This window comes from Pistacia vera, unplaced genomic scaffold (genome assembly GCF_008641045.1).
Source record: "Pistacia vera cultivar Batoury unplaced genomic scaffold, PisVer_v2 Contig211, whole genome shotgun sequence".
NCBI lineage: Eukaryota > Viridiplantae > Streptophyta > Magnoliopsida > Sapindales > Anacardiaceae > Pistacia > Pistacia vera.
The window spans coordinates 1,363,564-1,389,315 of NW_022196015.1; the positions used below are offsets into that span (position 1 = coordinate 1,363,564).

At 38.7% G+C, this 25,752-nt stretch overlaps 1 protein-coding gene across 1 annotated transcript in view; it reads left to right on the top strand.

Moving 5' to 3' along the window:
• Positions 1–7,390: 7,390 nt before the first annotated feature.
• LOC116129397 (probable inactive purple acid phosphatase 27) overlaps positions 7,391–25,752 on the top strand; it is a 34,527-nt gene continuing 16,165 nt past the window's right edge. The window contains exon 1 of the mRNA XM_031415143.1: positions 7,391–7,517. Coding sequence (XP_031271003.1) covers positions 7,391–7,517 — 127 coding nt within the window. The remainder of the gene's footprint in view (positions 7,518–25,752) is intronic.

Genomic DNA, 25,752 nt, shown 5'->3' on the forward strand with positions numbered 1-25,752 from the left:
TAGCTGTCTCAGGGTTGCATGCAGGGATGAAGATCTTCTCTTTGTTAAACCTGCTAACATACTCTCTCAGTGGCTCGCCCCTTCTCTGGTCTACTCTGTATAAGTCGGCTGATAGCTTCTCGAGTTTCTTGCTACTGGCGAACTGTTCCACAAATGTGTCGGTGAGTTGAGCGAATGAATAGATGGATCCATTCGGGAGGTTTGTGTACCATTAGAGTGCTGGGCCGGATAAGCTCGAACCCAAACTTTTGCACATGCAGGCTTCCCTAAGCGGACGGTGAACATCCGCTGCTTGTATGAGGCTATGTGATCGTCCGGATCGGTTGTGCCATCGTACATTTTCATGTTGGGGATAGTGAACTTCTAAGGCATGTCGGCTAGGGCGATCTCATCCACGAAGGGTGAATTCGTGTAACAATGGAGCCTGCTCTTCTTGGTTGGGACCGGCATTCCTGGAATGTGTCGCATCACTACTTCCACATTGGCCAATCTCTTGGCAAGTACCTGTTCCATAGAAGAAGGGGACGCCACTAGGTCATCCCGCATGACTAGGTCATCCTTTACATTTGACTTTGGTACATTCCGTTGGGTCATCCCTCTTGGGGTAGTCTGACAAGTTGTTCCTTCGTGCGTTCCCTGGTAGCATAGATCTTCGGTCATTCCTTCCGGTTCGATGACTCCCATGGTAACTGTTCTGGTGTTTCGCCCTACATGGATGGTCAAGGGAGTCCTTTGATAGTCATTCGGTTGGTCAGGATGGATGGGCTCGGGTGCTGTTTGTTTAGTTTGGCCGTTCATCCCGCGAGGATGAGCCGAGTCGAGTGGAGTATGTGTTGGGATGGTTAGATTGAGCTGGTCTTGTGGATGAGGGCTTTCTGCCACTAGATCGTCTTGATCTTGATGCTGGGATGAATCGGTTGAATGATGTTCTACTGGCATATCTTTATCTCCATGAATCAAGACAGAATTGTCGATCACAGACGGGTTTAAGGGACGCGACCTTTTGCGAGAGACCGAGGGTCGATGCTCCGGCGTAAGGAGAGGTTGCATGGACGGAACAGGGGTGCGGAACCGATTGGGGGGTGCTTGGCCAGGCAGGAACTCTAGATCATAGAATTGACTCACCTTCTCCTTGAGAGATTGGTTTTCTGACATGATGGATGCATTTTCGGTCCGGATTGCATTGTTCTAGACTTCCAGCGCGGTTACCTTGTCCGAGTTCTGTTGCATGAGAGCGGTTAGAGCTTCCAGTTTGGCCTCGAGGCCGGGGTTACCATTGTCGGAGTTGTCAGCCATGGAATGTTCCTCTGCATAGCAAGGTTCGTCGAGCCGAATGATTGCTAGAGGCCACACGGTGGGTGCCAAACTGTAGACATGAAAATCTACCTTTACGGAAGGGGGGTCTGATCCCGTGAGGTTGAGGCCAATAGTGATCTGCTGCACCTGCACACGTAGAGAAACAAACGCGTGAAGTGAATGGGAAACATCGGGGTGGTGTTTGCCGTAGGCACTCCGACGCTCAAGTCAGCAAGGCTGAGAGAGGCTAGTATAGTGAGGGCTAGGGAGTAGAGAAGTTACCGGAAGTCTAGTCGGAGACTGTGACTACGGCCGTGATGTGAAGCTCTCAAGTAGGAGCTTCGGGTGTGAAGGTGTAGTGTAATCTGTCCTTTGTGAGAGGGTTGGCCTCTGTTTATATAGTGACTGTCTGGTCTCCCAATCCCAGTGGGAGTAGGAGTCCTAATGTGACTCTGATGCAAACCCTAAAAGGATTAGGGCCGTGGTAAGCTGTCTTACCAGTGTCCGGATAGGAAGGTGATTCTTATTAGGAGAGTAACTTCAAGTAGGAAAGTATTCTGAACAGGAAGGTGACCTCGAATAGGAGATTGCTCGGGAATAGGAAAATATTCTGAGGGCTGTGGGTCCTGGATTTGCCCATGGACCTAAGAAATGGGTCAAGATTGGGAGACTCGTACCCAGGTGGTTTGGGCCGGCTGTATCTTGTCCCAAATGGACCTAATCCGGATCAGGATTGGGCTTGGCTTCTTCATTGTCAGGCCCGTTTTCCTATTTGGGCCAAGGATGATTTTTGGCCCTAACAACACCGGTTTTAGTTTTGTTCTTTATTTTCCTCTTCCAGGGAATATTATCTTTGGATCCAATGGGTTTGCCATGCAATTAGCATGTAACAGATAAATTATTCGTAGCTACTTTAGCACGTGGGTGTATACTTTGAACTCCATATTTCACATTAAGGTGTGTGAGGATCAAAGTGAGGCATAGTAATTACTTTCCACATAAGCTCACGCCTTACTTTTAGGAGGCTTAGTCTTTTTTATCTAAATGTAGGAATATTTTCTCATCAAAATCCGCCAGATGTAAGGTAAAGATATCACTCGGTAGGAGCTTAACAAATATGATAATGGTTGGTGAGTTAAAGCAAACATAAATTCCAGATTTCTCTATTGAGATAGAGAACAATGATTGTTATATACATCTACCAATCTATATAACATGCTTCCAGCATTAATTGATTTCATGTGTTCTTTCAGGGACTTTAAAATCATGTAAACATTCCACTTATGGCTGACGCTAAAATTGTATAACCATTAATTTGTCAACATTCACTTCTGGAAATGGCGAAATAATTAATTGGCAATGACTTATAATTTTGAAAGCTCATTAATTATTCAGCAATCAAGAAACATAGCACCGACTCCAAATATTTGTAAATTGGTGTTGCATGTATAGCTACTTCAAGAAAAAATTCAAAGTTTATGGTCTTAATTATCATTATAAACCACAAAATTTCAGTTATGAGGTGTTATGCCTAAAAAGTCAGGCTGATGTCAGCTCAATAAATGTCTTTTTGTACTAGCTGTCAAGCCCATATCTCTTCAAAGATATTCATACCAACCCTATCTCATTTCAAGAGATGAATGGACGAGAGCCTTCCATGTGTCAAGGTAACTTGCAAAACACTCATTACATTGACCTCAGAGGTGTATAAATTGACACTTCTCTTCCCAAAAAAGGAGGTTGGGCATATGAGAGCTAGGCATAAATTTGAGCTCAATCCTTTCTCTCTGTAAACACTGTATTTCTTCATCTTTGTATGCCTTATGGGCGATATCATAGAAATAGTCAGAGATCAATAAAATAACAGTGGATGTAGGATTTGCTTTAAGCATCCGAACCACTATAAAAACCTCTCTTGTCAGCCTATTATTTATGTTTTCTGCAACATATATAATCTCAGCTCCATATTCAAATCTCATGGATCCATTGCGTGTAATTTCTAAGACTCTCTTAGCACTTTGCTCGTGCAAGTCGTTGGCGTCCAAAATCAAGCGTCAACATGAGGTAACAATAGTTATTTCAGTCTTCTATAGGATCGAACGGGTCCCATGTCTTGAGAATTTTAGTTCCCGTAATTTAATTTTAGTGGTGGAAAAAAAGTTAAGATTTTATTTGATTCTTCAGGGATAACTGATATTCTTTCCAAAATTTTCATCTTCTAGCTGCATTTATAAGGATGTGTTCTGACATCTAGATATTCTAATAAATAACTATTCATTAAATATAAATTGCAATAAATAAAGATAAATGGAATAAATTGTGGTTATATAAAAGACGATAAATTATATTGTAAGTCGAACTCAAGGCTCTAAATAAGTATAATGTTTAGAACTTCCAGTTCTAGGTTTTTTTTTTTTTTTTTTTTTTTTTTTTTTTTTTTTTGTTTAAAAGGCTTTTAGCCTATTATATCATTTGTAATCTTCAAGTTTGTAGTTCTTATGCCTGAAAAATAAGGACTAGAATAAGCTTACATCAGCAAACACCAATTAGAGTTCATGAAGTCTTTATGTCACCCAGAATCTGCCATATCACCCCAAGACAGAGAGAATATAACTATCACTAACCCAGCCGACTCAAGTTTTGTTTGTGAATTAATGTGGTTCACACACCTGTCCAAGCCTCATTTAATTTAAAGATATTTTCTAAGTTATCAACCAATGGAACGCAAGGAAGGATTTGCACGACACCTACCCACTTGTAGACTTGTAATCATTACCTTGAACTTAGTGGTTATAAATAGAGGCCTCCCCCTCACAAAATCGAGATCAAAGCTCTCTGAATTCAACAAAGCAAATAGCAAAGACAACCCATGGAAAGAGACTGGCTTAATATTCTCTCTGAATACCAAGCTCTTGTAATTCTGTTCATTGTTCGTGACCTCTTGTAAACTTGGCTAATCACCAAGAACACTCATATAAAAGATAACAGTGAATGTAGGAATCGCTTTAAGCATTCAAACCACTATAAAAATTCCCATTGTCTCCTTTATATTTAAGTCTTTGCATGCTACTGTGACCTTTAATCAACTCACATATCTAATCACGTGTAATTTCTAAGACTTTCTTAGCACTTTGCATGTACGAGATCATTGGCGTCAAAATCACGCATCAATAGTTTTGTGCTAGAAAGAGCGCCTGATTTCACATCAACTATTTATCTAGTTTTCTTAAGCTGATCAGTCAGTTTCACCTACAAAGGTCAACCACAAAACTCATGGCTTGTGGTCTTGAAATCGAGCATACTAGCAATAACCATGAGGAGATTCCCCACGGTCAGGAGACTACTACTCCCGAAGTAGCTCCACCTCCCTAAAGTACCACGGGGGATATCCCTTCGACCTCCCAGGCAGATCCTGCTTTGATCAGTTACTTGGAGAAGTTCAACAACACCCTCCAAACGATGAACCAGAGGTTGAATTGTTTGGACCAGGTCATGCCACTAAATTTTGACAAGGTGGTACCATCTCTAAAAATGCTTGTAGGTCACGCTAAAGCATGGAAACAAGCAAAAGCTCATACTATGCGTACTACAGCACGTAAAGACGAGGGAAAGCAAGCGGTCAAACATGGGCAGAAAGGCTTAAAGGGACAAGCAAATACTGGTCGCGAGTTAGGGAAAAAAACCTATGCATTAGTGACTTGGCAGTATATCGCATCAAGAGTAGACCCACGCCACATTGCAAGGGCACCCCCACAAGAGTGCTCGGTAAGGAGATTCCTACTATCGTCAGCATGATGGTCCTGACCATCATCATGAGGGAAGTACCCATCATCAGCGAGTAAGTTCTGACCATCGTAGAGGTAGAAAAAACTCCCCAAGCCATTCAGTGCATTCACAAGGCTTTGGCTAGTAAGTGTCAAGGCATGCCGAAGGCTCTGGCCAAGGTAGAGAAAGTACCAACCTACAGTCTTTCCTCAATTGTAGTCGTAGGAAGCGTACCTATATTATAGAAAGTGATCCCCAGAGGGCTCCGCTTTCTCAAATAAAGGAGTTACAGTGAGCACTGGATCAACTTAGAGCTCAGCAAAATGAGCAGGGGCAGGTCTTTGAGACATCTCCCTTTTCTCTAACAGTTGTGGCTGCTCCTCTCCTATCAAGATTCAAAATGCCCAACATAAGGGCATTCTATGGGAATTCTGATCCTTAGGATCACCTCTATGAGTTTAATGACCTCATGGAGCTTCACAAAGTTTTGAACTTGGCGAAGTGTCGCTGCTTAGCAGTGACTCTAACTGCCCACGCTAAACATTGGTTCAGATCGCTTCCACCAGGGTTTATCAACTCGTGGCAGCAGATAAGCTCGTTATTCTTGAGACACTTCTAGGCCAATAGGAAGTTCTCAATGCTGTTAAGCTACCTCAGCAACATAAGACAAGAGAAGAATGAGTCTCTTCAGTTCTATATTGATAGATTCAACAGGGAACTGAACAAAGTGACTAATACACCCGAAGATTCAGTTCGAACTCTGATAATTGTTAAAGTTCACCAGTAAACCGACCTGTGGAAGAAACTACAATCTGCGAATGATATTTCCTTCACTCGCTTCTATAATCTAACAGAGAAATATCTACATATAGAAAACTCAGTGGCAGCATTAAATTGCCACGACCTTAGGCCTTCGACCAGCGCTCCCAATAGGAGAGAGGAATACCAGGGAGAGACTAGTAGAAGATCTTATCGTAAATAGGCTAATGACAATCAGATAAAGGAAAAGAAACAACGGTTTGAGCCCAATAAATCTTATGCTCTAATTCCTTGTCGCAATCGCGATTGTGATCTCTTCACTCCACTCAATGCATCGATTCCAGTTATTCTAGACAAATCAGTAGAGGCTAATCTGCTCGAAGAGCCGGAGCTTATGAAAAAACCCGCCTCTAAAAGGAATGCCAAGAAATATTGCCGTTACCATCGGGATAATGGGTATTACACCAATGAGTGTCGAGCTCTTAAGCAGGCAATTGAAGACCTAATCCAGAAATGTCACTTCAAGGAGTATATTAATGGTTCAACTCCCACGAGGGAGAAGGATCAAGAAAATAACAAGGAAAAGCGTAGAGGTCGCGAAGGTTTTTACTTTGCGGGGACCATCTTTGGGGGACCTCATATAGTAGGGAACTCTCAGAATGCACAAGAAAGGTATGCCTGAGAAGTTGGGCATGAGCCCTACAATGTGCTTAATTTGGAACCGCGACCTAGCAAGCTGTACAAAGAAAAAAAGATTACCTTCTCTAAGCAAGATGCGAAATGCACTTGTTGTGGCTGAGATAAGAAAGTGCGAAGTTCACCGAATGTTGGTGGACAATGGGAGTGCCGTGAATATCCTGTTTTAGCGAGCCTTCGAGGAGATAAGGCTGGAAAAGACAAACCTGAAGCCTATCACCACTCCTCTCTATGGTTTTACTAGGGATCATCTAACTCCTTGAGAAATGATTTCTCTTCCAATCACTTTGGGAGATCCCCATGAAGTGATTAAAATGACAGAATTTCTTGTTGTGGGTTGTCTATCAGCATTTAATGGCATCTTTGGATGACATCTACTATGAAATTTCAAGGCTGTTACGTCAATTTACCATCAAAAGATGAAGTTTCCCACTTCGATAGGGTGTGGGAAAGTTAGGGGATCACAGCATGAATCTCGTGACTACTATAATAGAACAGTCCAAATGGCATGTAAAGGGAAGGGAAGCAGCCAAAGGGCATTCCCGAACAAGCAATGGCGATCAGCAGGATCGAGCCATAGCCTAGTCTAGTGGAATACAACATTGATCCTCGTGTTTAAGAGGAGTATACCCACAGTAGGCCGGTTGAGACTTTTGCCTAAGGTACCCGTAGATGAGAATGAGCCAACTCGTGTGTTGAGAATCAGAAGTAACCTTAGCCCTTGGCTCATAGCCAATTTAACGAGCTTCCTTAGACAGAATATAGATGTTTTTGCATGGATTCATGTCGACATGGTTGGGATCAACCTCGAGGTTATATGTCATGCACTCAACATTGATAGAGAATTCAAGCCAATCGCCAAAAAAGAAGAGCTATGGACCCAGAGCGCTATGCGGCTGTTAAAGTTAAGGTGGACAAACTCCTCTCAATTAGGTTCATTCGGGAAGCTCATTACCCTAGTTGGGTCGTCAATCTTGTTTTGGTGAAAAAAAAACCCAAAGGTAAGTGGCGAACCTGTGTTGATTTTACTAATCTTAACTAAGCATACTCAAAGGATAGTTTCCCTCTACCAAGAATTGATCAGCTCATTGATTCCACTTCCAAGCATGAGCTGCTGAGCTTCATGGATGCCTATTTTAGTATAATTAGATTTCGATGTTCATGCCCGACGAGGAGCATACCTCGTTCATCACAGATCAAGGACTTTACTACTACAAAGTCATGCCCTTCGGTCTGAAAAACGCTAGGGTGACCTACCAGTGTCTGGTTAACCGTATATTTTTTGAGCAGATCGAGAAAACATTAGAGCTCTATGTCGATGACATGTTGGTCATGTCATATGTCGCTTCAGATCACATAGTCCACCTCGCAGAAATGTTCAATATACTCCACAAGTATAGAATGAAGCTTAATCCTCTTAAATGTTCATTCGGAGTATCCTTAGAAAAGTTCCTAGGGTATATGGTTAACCATCGGGGAATTGAAGTCAACCCTGAGAAGATCCAAGCTCTCCTAGATATGAAGAGTCCCACAAATCGAAACAAGTTCAGAGCTTGAATAAGATAATAGTGGCTTTCAGTCGCTTCATATCAAGAGCAACAAATCGTTGTTTGTCGTTCTTTGACATCAGGGCTAAAAAGAAATTTGAACGGACTCCAGAGTGTGAGCAAGCCTTTAAGAGTATCTCAAAAATCCACCTCTCCTGTCCAAGCCACTCCATAAGGAAATTTTGTTTCTTTACTTGTCAGTTTTTTAGTATGCGGTCAGCGCAACTCTCATTCGGGAAGAAGGTAGAGTTCAGTGGCCAATGTATTATATTGGCAAACTATTATTAGATGTCAAGTCAAGGTATCCAGAGATGGAACGATTAGCTTTTGCCTTGCTGATTGCTTCTAGGAAGCTGTGACTTTACTTTCATGCCCACACCATTCATGTATTAACCAATTATCCGCTCAGATAGGCCCTTTAATAGCCAGAGGCCTCAGGTAAATTACTTAAATGGGCCATGGAATTGAGTCAGTTCAATCTACTTTACAAACCGAAAGCAGTAATTAAAGGGTAACCTATAGCTGACTTTATATCGGAGTTCTCTTATCAACCAGATCAGGAACCCGAACAGCCAGTCATCAAAGTCATCCAAGAAACTGTTTAGTCAACATGGAGTCTCAACGTTGATGGGTCTTTTAACAAAAGAAGAGCCAGAACCGGTCTTCTGCTTGTTAGTCCAAAGGGAACTCGCATTTATGGAGCCCTTAGGTTCGAATTCAAAACCACGAATAATAGGGTTGAGTATGAAGCATTATTTGCTGGTTTGGGACTAGCAAGAGAGATGGAGTTAGAAATGATTGACATCAATAGCGACTCCCAGCCAGTAGTCAATCAGATATTATGAGAGTATTAAGCCAAGGAAGATAATATGATGTTACTTGAAGAAAGCCAAGGCCGCATTTGAGCCCTTCAAGCACTATACGATCAAACAGATCTTGAGAGATAGCAATTCTATCGCTAATGCTTTAGCAAAGATAGTTTCATCGCTAGACTCTGATGTGCCGAATAACATCTTAGTCAAATACATCAAAGCTCCCAGCATCAACTCCCCCAACTAGACAGTGGCTACAACTGAATCTTTGTCTTGGATGACTCTAATAATTCAGCATCTCAAAGAAAAGGTCCTTCCTAACAATAAGTCTGAGCCAAGACTCTTGCAGACTAGAGCTTCTCGTTACACCTTAATCGAGTATTTAGCACTCCTCTCCTCCGATGTGTAATAGATGAAGATGCAGACTGCATCATGCGAGAGATACATGAAGGGATCTGTGGTAATCACACTGTTGCACGATCTCTCACCAATAAAATTATCCGGCAAGGATATTATTGGTCTTTGCTTCATGAAGACACTTACAACTTTGTGAAGAAGTGTGATAAGGGTTAGAGATTCGCGTACATCCTGTGAGCTCCTTCCCACCAACTAACAACAATGACCAGTCTCTAGCCATTCGCTATGTGGGGAATTGATCTCATCGGTCCCATGCCAACCAGTAAAGATAGTGTCAAGTATGCTATAGTCGTAGTGGATTATTTCACTAAGTGGGTCGGGAAGAACCTTTGGTCGCGATCACCACAAAGAAGCTCAAAGACTTTGTCTTTAAGAACATAATGTGCCGCTATGGAATTCCTCACACACTTATCTTAGATAATGGGAAACAATTCGATAATTAGGAGTTCAAGCAGTTTTGCAAAGAGCTGGGGATTCACTAAAAATTTTTCTCGGTAGCAAGACCGCAAGCTAATGGTCAAGTTAAAGTTGTCAACAACACCATTAAGCATACTCTGAAGACCAAGCTTGGTGCAACAAAAGGCAATTGGGCCGACGATCTCCCAGAAGTTCTATGGGCATATAGAACAACTTTGAGAACTTCTACTTCAGAAACACCATTCTCTCTAGCATATTGTTGCAAGGCAATGGTCCCAGTTGAAGTAAGAACTAGTTCACTCCGGAGAGAATTTTACAATGAGACAAACAATGAAGTACTCATGCGTACAAGTCTGGACTTAGTTGAAGAACACAATAACAAAGCTCGGTTAAGGATAGCTTTCTACTAGTAGAAGGCTAAAAGATTCTTCGATTCCAAATTCAGGAAAATAGACTTCCAAGTCGGTGACCTAGTCCTAAAAGAAGTCATTCTCGATACAAAAGAACCAAGCGCAAGGATATTGGGGCCTAACTGGGAGGGTCCATATCGAGTAACAAAGTGATACGACCTAGGACGTATCATCTTAAAAGGCTTAATGGTTCTAAAGTACTGCGAGATTGGAATGTTAAGCATTTGTGTCCTTATTATCAGTAATTCCAAACTCTTGTATAGCTTATACGATATGTTTTACTTGTAAATTTTGTCAATAAGATTATCCTCATTTTTCTTCAAGAATTACTTGTGTCGTAATCTCAAGTTTTTATAATCTTATTTTTTCACAATATTTTACAAGTTTTTACGATCAGAAAAGCTGTATTCATTTTGTAAAGTACTTAAATTGTAAAATTGCTATAACAAATGATAATAAAAAGTCTATTTATATATTGAAAAATATGTACATAGACGACTAGTGAGCTACATCAAGAAAAAAGAAACAAAAGAGGCTCTTCGAGAGCCAACAGAAGGAAGGTTGATAATTTCTCTTGAACTTCAGAATCCCTAACTTTAGTTCCTACGATCTTAGGATCGGCTGCTTGGTCTTCAGAGTTATCTATTTCTTGTTGATCTTCCTCCTAGGCAATCTATTGGTTTTCCTGTTCATTAGCTGACTGGATCAATGCAAGAACTACCTGATACTCTTTAGGGAGGTTGGAAATGTCCAAGTTTGGATTGTTCGGTCGCAAGTTATGAATAATTTGCATCGACCAATGGATGGCTTTCTTTTCCACCTCATTGCTTAGTTGCTGCATACGCTTAGTCAGTGAAGTGATCCGCCTACGAGACATCTCAAGCTCTATGTCTTTTGCTCTCATTTTCTTCTCTGTGTTCTCCCACATAGCAGTTTGAGTCTTTTCTATCTCCTTTTCGCGTCCAAACTCTCTTTTTCTTTCTCAAAGCACATGTTCTTGCAAGCTTAGATCTCTTGTGAGCCTCGCCACTATCATCTGAAGCTCTTTGGTCTAGTCTTCCTTTCTTTGAAGCTCTTACTTCTGAACTTTACTGCTCACAGAGCATAATCCTTTTTTGCCCGTAGTGTGCTCACTTGAAGCAGTGCATCACTTGCAACTTCTTTAGAATCCGTAAGAGCTTGCTTCAATTTGGTGATCTCCTCCTTCATTTCATGAAGCTTTCCTTTGGAGGTCATCTTCATTTTGTTAAACGCGATGCTCATGGTGAGCATAGGCTACAAAAGAAAATGGATAAGAGTTTTACAAAAACTAGGGAACTCGATCAGCATTAAAGAGTTTACAAAGAGAAAATTTTGTTTTACCTGGCTTTGCATCTAAAGTGTAGTGACCAGAAGGTTGGAAGGTCTGGTAGCTATGTGCCTTTTGAAGGTCGACTCCAGTTTACACTCAAGAAGGGTGAAGATCACCGGCCTTAGGTGATTTAGAAGTTGCCCAAGGAGCTCTAGGACAGATTTATTCCAACCTCCCATAGTGGGAACTTCCTCGGTTTGTTCTTGATCGACTCTTCCTTCTTTTCCTTCAGTGTCTTTAACTTCCTTCATTTGGATGCCTCTAGCACATCTTTTGAAGGGGCCTTCGAAATAGGAAGTTAAGTAGGCTACAGCCCGCTTGGCAATATCCTAAAATCATTTGATTCAAATTCAAACACTTCGGCTGTTAGCGTATTCCTTCTCTTTGTGCCCATGGTCTTCTTCTTCATGAGATGTGCTATAGCAGGATAGGGAGCTTCTTCACGTCGCTCCACAATTGGTTGCCTTTCGGCACTAGTTCAGGTCCCCGTTACAGGGGCATCGATTAGAGTTGGTCCAACTTGTGATTCTAGATTCAATCTCGAGAATGTAATTCCTACAGATCGCTTCGATTTCTTCGACTACATGGCTGCTACATGGCATACAAACACGATCAACAAAAAGAGTCTAAATATGCAAAAGACTTAGGTTTTTCAGTTTAAGAAAAACTTACGAGCTGAACCATCTAAGTATGAGTCACGACACGAAGCTGCTCGTGACGACCAAAAACCTTCGGAAGTACTTCTTCACTAAACTCTTCCTAGGCTCCAGTACCGCAAATAAAGCAATCACACATAAATTAACAAATCATAAAGACAATGCCTGGTTGAATAAAGCTACTATTTTTATATTATAACTGACCCTATAAAGGTACCAAGTCCCTGCCAGTGCTCTCAAAATTGATAAATCTATGCCTTTACAAAAATTAAAGACAACCCATCAAAGACCAAATGTGAAATCAATAGTAGAAACTAAAGATAAACCCATCAGGACCATACAAATCATTATACAAAAAAAAGTAAACACAACCATAAAAAGTAAACAACTTCTTGGCATGATTCCGGCACAAGGTGAATGTTAATGTGTGCTATTATTACTAATAAAAAACAATTTCATATAAAAAAAAATAAAATTGAGACCTTTGGAATGCCACTATTTAATTGTTATTAATATTTAGGTGAATGTGAATGGACTAACATGAATCTATATATCCTTTAATTGGACATTTGGATGTCAAATATGTGCTATTAATAATAATAAATAGCAATTTACATATAAACAAAGTTTTCTTGAGACTTTTGGGATGCCACTATTTAATTTTTATTAATATTTAGGTGAATGTGAAGGGACTAACATGAATTTTCCTATATAGCAATCATATATTAATAGTGCTCCTAAGATCCTATGTGGCATCCTAAGTGGATTCCAAATAGCGATCAATAGAGAGGGTGAGCTTCAGGATTATATAGATATATAGATTGTAGAAATTGATAATTAAATTTTACTTAATGGGAATTATTATTTGATTTGATCGTTGAGAAAATAAATGGTCATTAGTAAATTATAAATTAATCCCATTCACGCGGGATGAACATGGCATTTGCGGGTTCGGAATTTATATCCATATCAATATTGATTTTTTTTTCTAATGATTGGAGCGTTTCGACAATTTGTGCACATCTCAACTATTGTTTAGGTATTTTGAAAATTATCGGCCGAATAAGAGTTCTAGTAGCCACCAATATTAACAACCTTAGGGACTCGAACTCGAGAGACAAAACTATCGGCCAAATAAGGTAGTAATTTATGTGTTGCTAATAGAGGTGACCACTGAGGGGATTTATCTGATTGTCAACTTCAGGGGCCCAAGTGATTAGTTGAGGTGTGCGCAAACTGGCCCGGACACTCCAATCACCAAAAAAAACAATAAATAAATTTTGTGCCAGTTCTCTCTTTACAGTTTTTGTCATGGATCACAATTCATATCACATGGCCTAATTTTAGGTTGTCGGGTATTACATGGTTTGTCCATTTTTGAGCAAATTTTGGATTTTGGCTTGACTTGTTGGCGATAAGTTGATGGGATACGTAATAAAAATCATAAACTTTGTTGAAAATTGATTAAAAAACACTGTTTCAGCATTCAGGGTTGTTTGCGTCGTACCTACGCAAGCATGTTGATAATGGACAAATATGCATAATTTTAAATATTATGTGGATAAACTTAAAATAAAATAAGTGTGTAAAATGTAAATTTAGTTACAAATAACCCCCTCTTTTGTTTTACCTTAAAAATTTGGTGTTAGAATTTAGAAATGAGGGTTGTTTGCACCGTACCTATGTAAGCATGTTGATAATGGAAAAATATGCAGAATTTTAAATATTATGTCTACAAACTTAAAGCAAAATAAGTGTGTAAAATGTAAATTTAGTTACAAATGACTGTTCCTTATTTATTAATGACCATTCATTTAGTTGTTCCTCCATAAGGAATGGTCATTCCTTCCGTGAGGAATGATCATTCCTTCATAAAGAATGGTTGTTACTTATGAAGGAACGGTCGTTTCTTTAGTCTAGTTAAAGTTATTTTGATGTAACAACGCTAACTCAGCTGCCACCTAATTGGGTTGTAAGAGAAGTTTGTGAGAAAAAGGTTATTGGCGTAGCATTGCTCTACCTTATAATGGTTGTATAAACAATCGACTAATCAAAAGATGTCACGTCAAAGCTCGGGTGCTAGTTTACAACTTTATGAATCAAACCATGTCATAGATATATAGGGGAAAACTAGGAGAAGAAGAAAAACTTTGTAATTTCAATTGTACATACTATCAACCAATCGAAAGAAAACAAAATTTATTCATAATTATTGTACATACAATCATCAATAAATTTTATTTAACTTTTTTCTTGATTGACAATTTATACAATCGAAGAAACCAAATATACAATTAATAAATAATAAAAATTGAAAACTAAAAACAAATACTGTATGTTGAAAACATGAGCAAATAGCATAAAGAAAAGAGAGAAAATGGCAATGTTGTAATATAATATAGCAAATATAGTTTAAAAATAAGATGAAGAGTAAAGATGAACACCTGTCATTACATTAAAGATACAATGAGAGGGAGTGATAGGTTTCAGATAAATACTTGAAAACTTTAATTTCCGGTGAGATTGTTTTATTTAAATGTAAATCAACTAAAGACTAAGCCAGTTTGAACCCTAGATAATCCACAAACGCTACTACTCAAATGGCCTCCAAAACCTTTCTTCGTCGTTGTTATTCTTCTTCTGAAACAGTTACTAAAACCAATATCTCATCTTTATTGACAAATTCATGTGAAGTGACTACAACTATACCAAAAGATTCAGTACACAACGTTGAAGGGGTAGCAAGGCTTGATAAATTCCTCCAAAAAGGTTGTAAAGAAGGTATTATCACTCTTGATGAAGCACGCTATTCCTTTTGTTTAATGACTCATATGCAACCCAAACCACCGATTTTTTCATTCAACCAGTTGTTTGGAGCTCTTGCTAAGAAAAAGTTTTATGAAGACGTTATTTTGCTGTACAAGAGAGTGGGTTCAATTGGGTTGTTGCCGAATTTGATTACTTTGAATATTTTAATTAATTGTTTTTGTAAAGTGGGTAGAGTATGTGATGCTTTTGGGAGGATTTTGAGGTGGGGTTTTAGCCTAAATGTTTTGACTTTGACTTCTTTGATTAAAGGATTGTGTTTGGAGAATAGGAGTTCGAAGGCTACGAGGATGTACAAGAAAATGGTTGTGTTTGGGATTATGCCTAACGTGATTATGTATGTGACTTTGATTAACGGGTTATGTTAGACAGGGAAGGTAAAGGAAGCTAATGGGTTGATGGCATTGATGATTCAAAGAAGTTTGCAGCCTAATGTGGTGACATTCAATACAATGATAAATGGGCTTTGCAGGGAGGGCAAGATTGTTGTCAGTATGCACTTTACTGATCTGCACATCTTTCCTCTCAACTATTTCTCTGATGAAATGGAATCGTCTAAGTATGTGTCTGGACTTTTGATAAGACCATGGTTCCCTGGCTTGAGCGATTGCTCCATTGTTGTCACAATAGATGTCTATTGGATCAACAATCATGGGAACCACACCAAGTTCAGTGATGAACTTCCTAATCCAGACTGTCTCCTTGGCCATATCTACTAATGCAATATACTCAGCTTCCATTGTAGAGTCCGCTACAGTGCTTTGCTTAGAGCTCTTCCAGCTCACTGCACCCTCATTGAGACAAAATACAAACCCTGATTGCGATCGATAATCATCTTTGTCTATTTGGAAACTAGCATCATTGTATCCTCTTACAGTGAGCTCATTTTCCCCTCCATAAACCAAGAACATATCCTTAGTCTTCTTCAGGTACTTAAGAATGTTCTTGACAGCCATCCAGTTATGCTCACCTAGATCCGATTGATATCTACTACAAGTGCTCAAAGCATATGAGACATCAATCCGAGTACATAGCATGGCATACATGATGGATCCAATTATTGATGCATATGAAATCCTCTTCATCCTATCTCTCTCATCTTGTGTTCTAGGACACAATTCCTTAGAGCGATAAACATCATGTGACATCAGAAGAAATCCCTTCTTGGATTCTTCCATACTGAATCTTTTCAGTACTTTGTCAATATATGCACTCTGACTTAGGCCAAGCAACATACGCGATCCATCACGATAGATCTTTATTCCAAGGATGTAGGCTGCTTCCCCTAAGTCCTTGATGGAGAAGCACTTGGATAACCAAGTCTTTATCGACTGCAAGTTTGGTATATCATTCTTGATCAGAAGTATGTCATCGACATACAACACTAGGAATGCTACTGTGCTCCCACTCACTTTCTTGTAAACACAGGGCTCATCTTTGTTCTTGATAAAACCGAATTCTTTTACGGCTTCATCGAAACAAATGTTCCAACTCCTTGAAGCTTGCTTGAGTCCATAAATGGATCTCTACAACTTGCATACCCTATCAGGTTGCCCATCAAGAACGAAACCATCAGGATGTGTCATATACACATCCTCTTCAAGGTTTTCGTTCAGGAAAGCTGTTTTGACATCCATTTGCCAAATCTCATAGTCATGATATGCAACAATCGCAAGCAAAATCCGGATGGATTTAATCATGGCAACCGGCGAAAAGGTTTCTTCATAGTCAATACCATGAATTTGTTTGAAACCTTTGACAACCAATCATGCCTTATAAGTATGCACCTTGCCATCCATGTCAGTCTTCTTCTTCAAGACCCACTTACACCCTATGGGTTTTACCCTTTTAGATGGTTCCACTAGAGACCATACTTGGCTCTGGTACATGGAGTCCATCTCAGATTTCATGGCTTCAAGCCATTTAACAGAATCTGGATCCAATATAGCGTCTTCGTAGGTTCTGGGTTCATCATCTTGGTAGACTAGTACGTCACCATGTTGAGTCACGAGATAACCGTATCTCTCGGGCTCATGGCGTACTCTCCTATTTTAACGTAGCTCCTGTGCTACCTAAGGTGGTTCATTTTGATCCACAGTTTGTGGAGTAAGCTCATCATGATGTTCAACCACTTCTTGTGGCACATCATCCCGTCTTTTGTCTAGTATAATTTGTGGTTCTAGAACTTCATCAAGTTCTATTTTTCTCCCACTACTACTTCTTAGAAAAATTCCTTTTCTAGGAAGATACCAGAACGAGTAACAAAAATTTTGTACTCTTCTGGGTGGTAGAAATAGTATCCTTTGGTCTCCTTTGGATACCCCACAAATATACATTTATAGGATTTTGGGTCCAGCTTGTTCGAAGTTAATTTCTTAACATAAGCTTCGCAACCCCAAATCCTTAGATAAGACAAGTTGGGCTTTCGCCCACTTCATAGTTCATATGGAGTCTTATCTACAGACTTTGACGGCACACGATTCAAAACGTGAGTCGCAGTCTCTAGGGCATAACCCCAGAACGATACAGGTAGATCACTAACACTCATCATGGACCTAACCATGTCAAGTAAGGTCCTATTCCTCCTTTCAGATACTCCATTGTGTTGGGGTGTATACAGAGGGGTGAGTTATGATACTATCCCACATTCCTTCAAGTATTCAGAAAACCCTAAGCTTAAGTATTCACCTCCTCGATCCGACCGAAGAGCTTTAATACTTTTGCCCAACATATTCTATACTTCATTCCTAAATTCTTTGAATTTATCAAAGGCTTCAGATTTATGTCTCATAAGGTAAACATAATCGTATTTACTGAAATCATCAGTAAATGTGATGAAGTATGAATATCCACTTCTGGCTTCAACTGTTAGTGGACCACTTACATCACTATGGATGATGCTTAATAGTTCAGTAGCCCTTTCACCTTGTCTTAAGAAAGGAGACTTGGTCATCTTGCCTAGCAGGCATGACTTGCATACCTCAAATGACTGAAAGTCAAAAGGGTCCAAAACTCCATCCCTTTGAAGTTTTGCAATGCGGGTCTTATTAACATGACCCAATCTACAGTGCCAGAGATATGTTTGGTTTTGATCGCTATGTTTAGCTTTCTTGGTTTCAACATTGAGAATATCTTTATTGTTTAAATCAAGAACATATAACCCATTACATAACCTTGCAATTCCAAATAGAATACCATTCAAACTAAAGGATAACAATCCATTAGATATTTCAAAATGATACCCTATATTATCCAAAGCGGATACTGAAATAATATTTCTAGAAATAGAAGGTACGTGATAACAGTTATGTAGTTCCAACAACAAGCCTGTAGGCAAAGATAAACAGTAAGTCCCTACAGCCAATGCAACCATATGCATTCCATTTCAAACTTGTAGGTCTACCTCTCCCTTGGTGAGCACTTTACTCTGCCTTAGTCCCTGCACATCAGTACAAATGTGAGTACCACATCCAGTGTCAATGACCTAAGATGTTGAGGGAAAGAAGTTAATCTCAATCATAAATATACCTGAAGTAGTAGCATCTGACTTCTTCTTGCTTGCGAGGAAAGCCTTGCAGTGTTTTCTCTAGTGGCCAGGCTTGCCACAATAGAAGCATACTACTTTGCTCTTCCCTATGCCACTCTTAGGCCCAAGAGCAACCTGTCCTTTAGGCTTGGACTTGGGTTTGGCCTTAGCCTTAGCCTTGCCATTACCCTTTCCTTTACTGACAACAACCAGTAAAATAGGCTTCAACTTCTTCAAGTCCTGATTTGCAGTCCTCAGCATGTTCAAAAGCTCTGACAGGGTTTTCACCATTGTGTTCATATTGAAGTTCATTATGAACGGTGCATAAGAGTCAGGCAAGGATTGCAGAATTAAATCCATTTGTAATTCTGCATCCAACTCAAATCACAAAGTCTCAAGCCTCTCTATGTGCTCGATCATCTTGAGCACATGAGGACCAACTTAGGCTCCCTCAGTCAGACGACTTCCAAACAGTGCTTTTGACACCTTGTACCTCTCATGTCGAGCATTCCCTTCGAAATGCTCCTTGAGGTGTAGAATAATGGCAGTAGCGCCCATATTCCCATGCTGCTTTTGCAGCACTGGTATCATCGATGCTAACATCAAGCATTGAACGCCATCAGCATCATCAAGGAACTTTTGATAAGTATCATTTACTTCCTGAGTGGCATCAGGATCAAGCTCAGCCATGTATGGATTTTCAAGGATATACAATTTCTTTTCTGACTTGAGTATAATTCGAAGATTATGATACCAGTCTAAGAAATTGGATCCATCCAACCTGTTTTCTTTCTCGATTATCGGTAGCAGGTTTATAATGCTCATTTTGATGAATCTACAATTACAGAAAAGATAAAGTCATTATAAAGTTCATTATTATTTAATATGGTCTTTTTATTAAACAACGCTCCCACTATTTTCCTCAAGTCAATAGCCTCACTATTAACTTGGGAAAGCCCGTTGGCTTTCCTAGTGGACTAAGATCCCATCTGGCCCATTTCAAACCTTCTCTTTGGCGAACAAGCCAAAATGAGTTAATTAGGTAAGCCAACAAACTTAATCCACACTAATTGATAGCTCCTACTGTCAACCTCAAATGTGAAGAAGCCAACAAGCCAATCACACAATCTAATGGCCCCAACCACTGTCCTCAAGTGTGATTCTCAGTATCAGTAGAGTGGACACTACATGCCACCGCATACACACAATATGTGTAATTCTCTATTATGCCTATGACGCGTTTATCAACCTTTGCTTTGGCAAACAAGCAAAACCATCATTTTAAGTCAACCCATTACCATTAAGGAAAACTCCAATGAATTTTAACCTCCCACAACAAGGTTCCGACGAACAGTGGTTTGATTAAAACCATAGTGATGGAAGGCATACGTGACTTAATATTCTTTAATTGAGGGTTTATTATTTAATGTCTCACCAGATTATTATCGTTGTTAGAATGACATTGTTTGGCATGTTATTGAACATTCAACCTTAGCATGCATTCAAACAAAATATTAAAACGTACAAGTACATGGCTCAACTAAAACAAATTTCCTCTAGCCTAGAGGAATCGGTAGGTCACCGAGGGGTCCTGTAATGAATATCTTGAGTCATCAAGTACGATTGCCTCTTCCTTTGCTCCGCCTCAAGTACATTACAAAAACATGATACTAAATTTACAATAAAATTAATCTTAAAGTAATTTTACATCAATAAATTTAGAAACCTCGATTTACATTCGAGGGGAATGAGATGAGAAGAGAATGTAGATCGAGAAGGGGAAGAAAGGCAAGACACGCAGACCCTATTTTAAAACTTACAACCATACATACCCAAAAATAATTTAAAACATAAAAATAATTTAAAACATTCACCATATGTCATAGGGCTCATGTACTGGGCACCATGCAATATACAAACAAGTATATGGCATACATTTCAAAAAACAATCAATTTTTGAATTGAGTGGGTTTATTCTTAATTACCTTCTTATATGTGGAGAATGATTATTGGCTTTATAGATTATTAAAAACTGTAGTTTGGTCCCTTCGAGAAAAATACAGAATTGGGACAGCAACTTTGTCGCCGCGGCGAAGTTGTTATTTCACCGCGACGAAGTCTGGAAATCCCAAAAATGTACAGTTCGCGTTTTTGCAGTTTTTCATGTAATAACACGTATCCAAATCAAATTGAACGCACAAGCATTCGATCAGGATACCAACCAACCAATATAACATCCATCAACACATTATTAAACCAATTTATCAATAGAATCACTCATTCAAAAGCAGATTTTGCAGATTTAACAAAATAACATGTTATCAACCAAATACATGTTATAAATCATACAATGAACTGTACAATTTGGTACCCATGGCTCTGATACCACTATTAGGAAACGATCAAGTTATGGCAGCGAAAACAAAAACATAAACATCATGGATTGTTCCTTAGAACCAAGATCAGGGCATAAATTTATAGTTTATACAACATATATTAGAATCTGCAGAAAAATCAATTTAAAGTTAAGAAACCATACCCACGTTTGGAGGCTCCTTCAACTTTATCACCGAATGGGTTTCGCTATCGATCCAAAGGTAGGATCGAACCATTGGTAGGCCATACGAAGATAATCCCAATGAACTAAAGAGAGATTTGCTAGATCCTCTTTAGCCTTAAGAATTAAGAACAAAATCAAGATGAAACTTTGATTCAAACAAATGTAAAGTGGCGTGGAAGAGAGGGAAAGGGTTGGGGTTTCTCTCAAAATTGATTGAAATGAAAAATTATATAATTTCACAAAGTATTGCACTTATATAGTGCACACTTTGCCCTATTCCATCATGGAATAAGCTTAGGTACCAACCCAAACAACCCCTATGTCCAAACAGCCCCATTTAGATATTTTTATTATTATTATTATTTCAATTAATATATATATTTCATATATTAACATTTAACAATAACAATAATTCATTTAAATATATGCGAACACATATTTAAACATAATTTCACTTATATAATTTTATTAACAAATTGAATAAAGGCTACGACCTCAGCAAATTTAATTGCACTGTGAAATTACCAAAATACCATTTCGCCTAAAATGATGAAAACGCCCTTCTTATAAACAGGTTCTTAAATTATCTTCTATGTGTGTGACCCGTAGGCTCCTCATCATACTAGTAGTGTGTAGTATCACGATTAACACCAATTAATCGTATCACTACACACAGACCAAGATTGGCCCCTAGCAAGGCATCATGGTTACCCGATAGATTCGAATTCAGCGAAGTAGCTACCTGTCAACGATATGGTTATTGTACAATCCAATCCTTTCATCATTCGTCATCTCGACGAGACCGAGGCATAGAAATAGTGTCAACCTCGGTTACTCTTGATATTATGTATTCAGTTACTAGACCAATGACCTGAATTATAAACTGGATAAAGCAACAACTCAATCCCACTATGGCCACAGTTTTAGTGTCATTGCCATTTACTGAATTGCGCCGTGAGATAACTCCCCCATACCCGAGAGTGATAAATCCTCTGTCTATCCACCATAGTCTTGATACACTTCTTGATGCAGCCAATCACTACGGTATTAACAGCTCTGAATAGATCTGCGTTGGGCTAGTGTCAAACTACACCAATCGATGCACAAGGCGCTCCGGTGATCTCAAGTCTAAGGATCACATGCACCACCATTTGTTAGAGGATTTGTTCCATAGACACTAGGGTTACCATCCATATGGAATCCTCTAGTGGGTCAGTCCAGTGAACTTGCCTACAGCAAGCACCCATGCGTTGCACCAGGTTGTCACCAAACAACCTTGACAAGTGAGATTAGTCACTACCTTTCAACAAGGTCGTTCAACACTATAATAGCCTTATCGTATTATCTGTGCCCTTACTTCAGAATAATAATAGGGCTACGGACGTTTCTAGAATGGCCACCATATGTGCTTATAGGGTTCTCATTATCAAGATTTGAAACACTTGATATGCTCATCACGGTTCTACCATTCTAAGGACATATATCAATACATATAATGATGATTTACGCGATATAGAATAAAATGTCTTTTATTGATCAATGAACATTATTACAAAGAGTCAATTCTACAATAATTGATTGGCTCTAACTCTAACAAGTGTTAGAGAAGAATTGCATGTTAAACTGTTACTTTGATATGGCATTTGTGATAGTAGAAAATGGTAGAATATGTTATGACATACCATTATGCCATAATTAATTTTCAAGGTTGTGTATGTGAACTTGGAAAGAACAACAAAGAATGGGCTTGATCATGCATATATTATGCATATGATTTATATAACCTTGACTTGGTAAATAGAATAGCAAAGAATATGTTAGCAAAGAATGAGAAAAAGAAAGAAAAGAAAATGGCTTGTAGTTTTCTTTTAAGCTAACATGCAAGTACGTATATTTTCTCATTTACTAAAGAATGCAAGTGTAGAATTTCCATAGCTTGGAAATTTGTTTGGTAATGTGTATAGTATCTCTTTCTATTCTCTTTCTACAACATGTAATGTTATAAGGTTATTGCGATGGGGAATCTGTGAGTGACAGAGACGCCCACATGCACGCCGCCATTAGTGAGCAGCCTCAGTAGAGAGATACAACATTTGTGCAGTCCGTTAGTAGTGTATGTGGATAAGGACTGTACCCAACAGAAAATACCTATATGCACGCTGCCATCAGTGAGCAGCCTTAGATCAGCAAAACAGAGTTAGTACAGTCCGTCGGCAGTGCATGTAGATGAGGACTGTACCTAGTATACACTCACACAGCCAGTGTTCCAAATCCATGCCTCAACCTAGTCCAATCGGCAAATCAGAACAGAATAAGAAAGAGAAACAGAAAAGAAAAGAAAGAGATATGGCATAAGAGACAAAAAACAGAAAAGAAAAGAAAGAGATACAACATAAGAGACGGAAAACAGAAAAGAAAAGAAAGTTCTTTTCTCAGGAAAGTTTATTATTCTACATATGTGATATGCTACTTGCATGATTTAACATTACTTATGTGCTCAACAATGTACAGTTTTATTCATTGTTTTTGCACGTTGATAAGTAGCAAATCAGAATATCAGAAAAGAATGCAAAATAGCATAAAAGAATGCAGAATATCAGAATAGAATGCAGCATATCAAAAAAAATCAAAGTGAGAAAAAGAAAGTCAGAATATGAGTAACAGAGGAAAAACAATAGTGTAGTTTGGGTTACTTACTGAGCAATTAGTGCTCACTCTGTTATTTTACTGTTTTCCAGGTACTAGATGATTTACGTGTAAGTAATTGATCTACCATACATAGTGGAAAACAAAAATTCAATCGGTAAATCAATTACCTTTCTTTGCCAAAATCCGAGTATAGATTATACCATTTACATGTTTATAAACAAAAATTTATATAAAGTAAATCCATTCAAGGATTAGAATACCTACGTACGTTTGGAGGCTCCTTCGAATATCTCTGATTTCAGATAAGAACACTGTTCACGATACTGTTCACCATTACTGTTCACGTGATTTTTCGCCAATCGATCCAAAGTAGGATCGCACTCATGAAAGTCCACATGAAGATAATCCGCAGAATCCTTGATTATTTTGCTAGAACAATCAAGGGCTTCAAGAATCAAGAAAGAAGAACAAGAAAAGTTTTCTTCTTGAGAGAGAGAGAGAAATAGGGTGACTATGGTTTTAATTCAATGAATAATTCTCATATGTTTTAATTTTAAGATGCACTTATATAGTGCAACAATTAAAACCCTATTCCACTGAGGAATAACCATGGGCTCTAACCCTAGTTTACCCTTGCAACCAAACACACCCTTTATGGTATTTTAATTAATTAATTATTATTATAATTAAAATAAATTAATATATTATAATATATTAATATTTAATTAATAATAATAATTCATTAAAATTTATACAGAGTTATATTTAAATGTAATCTCATTAATTTAATTTTAATATTAAAATTAAATGCAGGTAACAACCTTAGCAAATTTAATTGCACTGTGAAATTACCAAAATACCATTTCATCCTAAAAGACAAAAATACCCTTCTCACAAATTGATTCTTAAATTATCTTCTAAGTGTGTGACATGTAGGCTCCTTATCATATCGGCAGTGAGTAGTATCGCGATTAACATCAATTAATCGTTTCACTACACACAAACCAAGATTGGCCCCTAGCAAGGCATCATGGCCACCCGATAGATTCGGATTTAGCGAAACCGCAGCCTGTCAATAGTTTGGTTATCGTGCAATCAAATCATTTTATCAACTATTATCTCATCGAGAGTGAGGTACAGAAATAGTGTCAACCTCAGATATCCTCACATGTTTGTATTCGGTTATTGGACCAATGACAGGAATATTAAATTGGATTGAGCACCAACTCAATCCCACTGTGGCCACAGATTTAGTGTTATTGCCATTTACTGAATTACCCAGTGAGATAACTTCTCCCGTACCCAAGAGTGATGAATCATTTTTCAATCCACCATAGTCTCAATACACTTCTCAATGTAGCCAATCACTATCGTATTGATAGCTCTGAATAAAACTACGTTGGGCTAGTGTCAAACTACACCAATCGATGCACAAGGCACTCCGGTGATCTCTAGTCTAAGGATCACGTGCACCACCATCCGTTAAAGGATTTATTCCATAAACATTGGGGTTACCATCCATATGGAATCCTCTCGTGGGTCTGTCCAGTGAACTTGCCTCTAGCAAGCACCCATGCATTGCACCAGGTTGTCGGTAAACAACCTTGACAAGTGAAATCAGTCACTACCTTTCGATAGGGTCGTTCAACACTATGATAGCCTTACCGTATTATCTGTGTCCTTGGTCAAAATAATACTGGGGCTACAGACGTTTCTAGAATGGCCACCATATGTGATCATAGGGTTCTCACTATCAAGATTTGAAACACTTGATACCCTCATCACGGTTCTACCATCCTAAGGATATATATCATTACATACACGATATAGAAGAATATGTCTTTTATTTATAAATAAACATTTATCCGGTTGTGTATGTGAACTTGGAAAGAACAACAAAGAATGGGCTTGATCATGCATATATTATGCATATGATTATATAACCTTGATGGTAAATAGAATAGCAAAGAAATGTTAGCAAAGAATGAGAAAAGAAAGAAAAGAAAATGGCTTGTGTTTTCTTTTAAGCTAACATGCAAGTACGTATATTTTCTCTTTACTAAAG